Genomic DNA, 4603 nt, shown 5'->3' with positions numbered 1-4603 from the left:
TTATCAAGGTAGATCAAAGCACATTTTGAATCCAATTGTTGGGGTTCACCTTTTTCTCTCTCGTCCCAGAAGACACAGCTTAAGTCAGGCAGCATCTACTGGATGACAAAATTCAAGCCCAGCTAGAATGCTGAGATATCATCACAGAAGAATGTTTCACATTTTTGTTTTTAAAATTTCTGAGTCTTTGTAGTCCAAAATACCAGACAAATAATTGCAATTCAGGATTTGAATAAAATGCAGAAATAGAGAAGTAAGACTGCTACAATCACATTCTTTAGTAACTTTTAATAGTACATATTTTTTAAAAAATTGACATTTTACCATATTCAAGCAATAGTTGAATATCGTCTAATTCACACATTTGATCGAAGTTCAAATTTTTTAGGAAGTTAGCAATGAAAGGTTGAGATCACTTGGAGCCTTATTCTAAAAGATGATTTTCTTGCTGCAATATAAATTTGCTACTAACAAATGAGCAAAGAGGTTGGTACTGTTTGTGCCTTTAAGATCACAGTTCAAAAGAATTAAATGCGATAACAAAGGTAAAACAAACATAACCTTTATTCTCTTTCAAACACCCAGAGAATAAGGCCTGGAACTTTACTCACTGATTTAATCAGCATATCTTAACTTTTGTAGTCTCACTTAAAATTTTATAGTAATAGACTGAATATTGTACAAATGACAACAAAATACATGGTTACTCTCAACTACATAGTAAAAAAAAGTAATAAATTCTCTTATGTAGCGTAAAGGAGGGCTAGGCTAGTGAGCTGCTCAATCATTCACAATAAATAAAAATTACTCTATATACATATAATGATAGTCTAAAATCACAATATGCAATCTGATAATAAAATTGTGTCACCTTCAGGAGTTGGGAAGCCCATACTCTGGAACCGCTAAAATATTTAGTTTATGTAAATAGTGGAACAGAATCTCTTAAATTACAACATTCCAGAAGATAGATCAGATATAATGAACATGTGTGCTGTCCATCAATCATTAATTTTCAAAGAACTAGAGTAGACTAAAATAAATGTAAATTACTCAATACAATTCAGTATTTCTTTGATTATTAAAAAAAAAAATAGTTCAGGGTCTTGCACTGCTTTACACTCCTGAGCAAAATACAGTAGTAACTAGAAAGTAGCTGTAATAGATAGACAGCAGGTACTGGAGAATTCTGTCTGATAGAATACCATATAACTATTTGCTTTCAGCAAATCACCGGGTTAAAATGATGTCATTAAGGATTTTATTTAAAAGTTCCTTAGCCTTAAAAAAAAGTTTAAAAAAAAATTCAATTACTTCTTAGAATAACTTTGTATATATTAGAATGATGTTAGAGTTCAACATTATCTCAAATGTTCAAATGATTCTTAAGTTCTTCTTTACATATAAGACTATATTCCTTAGCATTCATTTAAACATAGTTACTACTAGAAACAAACATGCTTCATTTGAGAACACAGATTAAAAAGCTTTTTCTTAGACTTAAGAAAAAGGTATGAATGTAGCCCTTTCTCTCTAAGCATAAAAAAGAATTTAGATGACCAAGAGGACTAGGTCAGGAGTCAGGAGGCAGGTATGCCTTAGGGAAATCACTTTCACTCTAAGATCCCTTCTCACTATCTAATTCGAGGGCTAACACATTCCCTCCCATGTTCAAGGCACAGCATGCTAGACCAAACCTGCTACATTAATTGTCACTGACTCTGGGAACAAACGACTACCTGAAAAACTGGACTGAGGTGATTGCTTCAGGTCCAACCTCAGACACACGAGGAAACGGGAAAATCCAGCATTCTACTTGGTCACTGGTTCAGGGTAGTGATTCCCAAATTTGAGGGAATACAGGAGGAAATCTCCAGAGGGCTTGTTAAAACGCAGCTTCAAGGGTCTCAGCCCAGCCTTACTGTGTCAGAATCTCTGGGGATGGTGCCTCCTAGTCTATCTATATTTTAAACAAGAATGTTCTGCCTCACCCCTCCATACCTCTGCAGGTTATCTGTGGGCTCCACTTTCTACCCCACCCCCACCCCCCCAAAAAAGAAAACTAAAATATTCTGTAGTGGTAAAAGCTCTAGAGTCATAGTCAGAAGCCAATGATTAGTTGCCTGGTGTTGAATGAGTTGTTTACTATCTCTAGGTCTCAGTCTCTTCATCAGATAGGAGTTCAACAGGGGTCTCTACTGCCCCTTCCAGTTCTCAAATGCTAAGGACTTGAATAATCTAACAGGTCAACTAGGTAAGTCATGAAGGAGGTGGGGAGCATTTGCAAGGCTGTCTCACTCTGCAGTCCAAGCACCCCAGCAAGAGTCTGGTAGCCCCCAGTGGGGTGACAATCCTCTCTCTGGTCCCCTCCTCCACAACAGGAGGGAAAGAGAGGTGAGGCTGGAATTGGGTGAGGGGCGAGAGAGAGAAGAAGCCCGAGTAGCTTGTAAGAGCGTTTTGGCATGGAGGAAGGATGCCTGGAAAGCGGGAGTCACTCCTGGTCCTCGTCCTCGTCGTTCTGGTCCTGGTAGCGAATGTAGACCACAAGCATGACAAAGCCCGTGAGGATGCAGAGGGAGCCGACGACCAGGTAGGCGATGCCCAGGAAGGGGTTCTTGCCGCCCATCCACGAGATGCTGCTTAAGATAATGCGCTTGTGGCCGCCGAAGACGCGCACCGGGTAGTTGTAGGTGATGTTGACCCGGTAGGCGCCGCGCGGCAGCCCGGTGGAGTAGTTGCCCTGGCGGATGCGCGCGTACAGCTTGCGGAACGTGGGCAGCGCCGCCGTGCGCATCCACACCACGAAGTCCTGGTTGATGAAGCCGGTGTTGTTGGGGTCCGTGCTGAGCTTGTAGACCGGCTGGTGCCAGTTGGGCGGTTTCGCGGTGCCTTTGAAGGCCAAGGCCAGGCTGCCATTCACCAGCGGCGGGTTGTGGAATTTGACGTGGTAGTCGGTCCACCAGGCGATGCCGGTGCGGTCGAGCGGCACCTCGACGTAAGGCCCGCCGGCCCCGCGCTGGTGCCACAGCGTGAAGGTGTCGTTGAAAAGGCTGTTGGCGATGGCGCCGCAGGGCGCGATGGGCACGCCGGCCGCGCTGTACTGGTAGGGGGCGCACTCGTTGACCGGGTGGCGCAGCGAGCCGGGCAGCCCGCTGAGCTGGCTGTCGTCGCGGGACACGCCGTAGCGCCGGTTGTTCTGGTAAAAGTTGGTGAGCTCGTAGTAGACGTACACGGGGCCCTGGAAGAGCTCCGGCAGCGAGAAGTGCCAGGCGCACGAGCAGCTGCGCGGCGGCGCGCGGTCCTGGTCCGCAGCGGCGCACAGCGAGCAGCCGCCGGTGCCGGGGTCGCCGGTGTAGTCGTACTCAAGCTCCTTGATGCCATTGGAGGAGTAATAGAGGCCCAGGCCCAGGCCGATGAAGGCGAGGCCCGCGCAGAAGAAGAGCGGCAGCGTGATGCCGGCCGACAGCAGCGGCTGCCAGGCTGGGAGGCGCTGCTGAGTGAACGCGGTGTTGTCGGGCTGGTGGGCGCCCCGGGCCGTGGCACTCCAGGTCATGGCTGCCGCGCCGGGACGGACGGACGGAGGGTGGCTCAGGTGGGGCCAGCCGGGAGCACCTCGCTTCGCGCGCTGGGCGAGTCCCGGGGCTACTCTCGGGCCCGGTTTCCGCGGGCTCAGGTGAGTGTTGGTCCTGGCCCTGTCTCCGGCCCCGCATAGGTGAGTCCGAGATCCAGGTTCTACGACCAGACCCCACAGTTCCGCCTGGGCCGAGGTGATCCGGGCCGGCTCCGCCCCTGTTTGTAATCGGGAGCCTTGCCCAGCCTCCGGAGGTGAGCTAGGCGGGCGTTCCTTTCCACACCTGGTGGACCCAAGGCTCGCGTTTCCTTTCAGTCTGGGTGGGTCTGGACACCAGCTCCTCCTCCTCGAGGTGAGTGGCGGCCCGAGGCTGCCTCTGAGTGGCTCATACCTTGCTCAGGTACCACCTTCTCTTCCTCCTTCCAAGTGACTAGAGTGCCTGGGCCAGTCTTTCCCTGCAGCCTTCAGCACAGAGTTCCACTGAGGGATTGCACCGTGGGTCCTGGAGACCTGAAGATTTCAGGTTATTAATCCTATTTTATCTGGGGGAAAAAAGCGACTAGACCCTCTTGCCTTTGTAGGTTAACTTATGGACCCCCGTTCAGTCAATTTTCAGCCACAAATTGTAATGCCCCGAGGGGGGGAATACACTATGGTAAATCTGTTTCAAATTGAATGCCTACGTTCAAATTCTACCATATTTTTTGAAGGAAAAATGGTTTTCTGGCCAGGGGCCCCAATCTGTCTGTATAACTAAAAAAATTGGCAAGGTCTCTAAAAATAAAATGCCTTAAAAAAGAGAATTAGACTGCAAGAGGTTCAAAGCCTTTATATTATATATCTCTAGGTGGTGGAGAAACCAAACCACAGAAGGAGGAAAATGTGCTGGATTATATGTGATTCCTTTTTCTTTGTATTTGCCTGGTTATTTGCAGAAAGGCCTGATCCAGGGTCCCAAAAGATCTAGGTGCTGTCCACAATAAGGACTTTGGCAATGTTTAGCCTAAGGAGGTGAACTACAAGGATTTATAG

The 4603-nt window shown here is 47.6% G+C and overlaps 1 protein-coding gene across 1 annotated transcript; it reads right to left on the bottom strand.

Annotated features, from left to right (window-relative positions):
• Positions 1 to 268: 268 nt before the first annotated feature.
• Positions 269 to 3882, bottom strand: CDC50B (cell division cycle 50 P4-ATPase accessory subunit B). Its single transcript, XM_019645816.1, has one exon. The coding sequence runs from the start codon at positions 3551 to 3553 to the stop codon at positions 2492 to 2494; it is 1062 nt and encodes a 353-aa protein (XP_019501361.1). The 5' UTR covers positions 3554 to 3882; the 3' UTR covers positions 269 to 2491.
• Positions 3883 to 4603: the final 721 nt, after the last annotated feature.

Source organism: Hipposideros armiger, unplaced genomic scaffold (genome assembly GCF_001890085.2).
Source record: "Hipposideros armiger isolate ML-2016 unplaced genomic scaffold, ASM189008v1 scaffold_5, whole genome shotgun sequence".
NCBI classification, from domain to species: Eukaryota; Metazoa; Chordata; class Mammalia; order Chiroptera; family Hipposideridae; genus Hipposideros; species Hipposideros armiger.
This window is presented reverse-complemented; position numbering and strand designations above follow the sequence as displayed.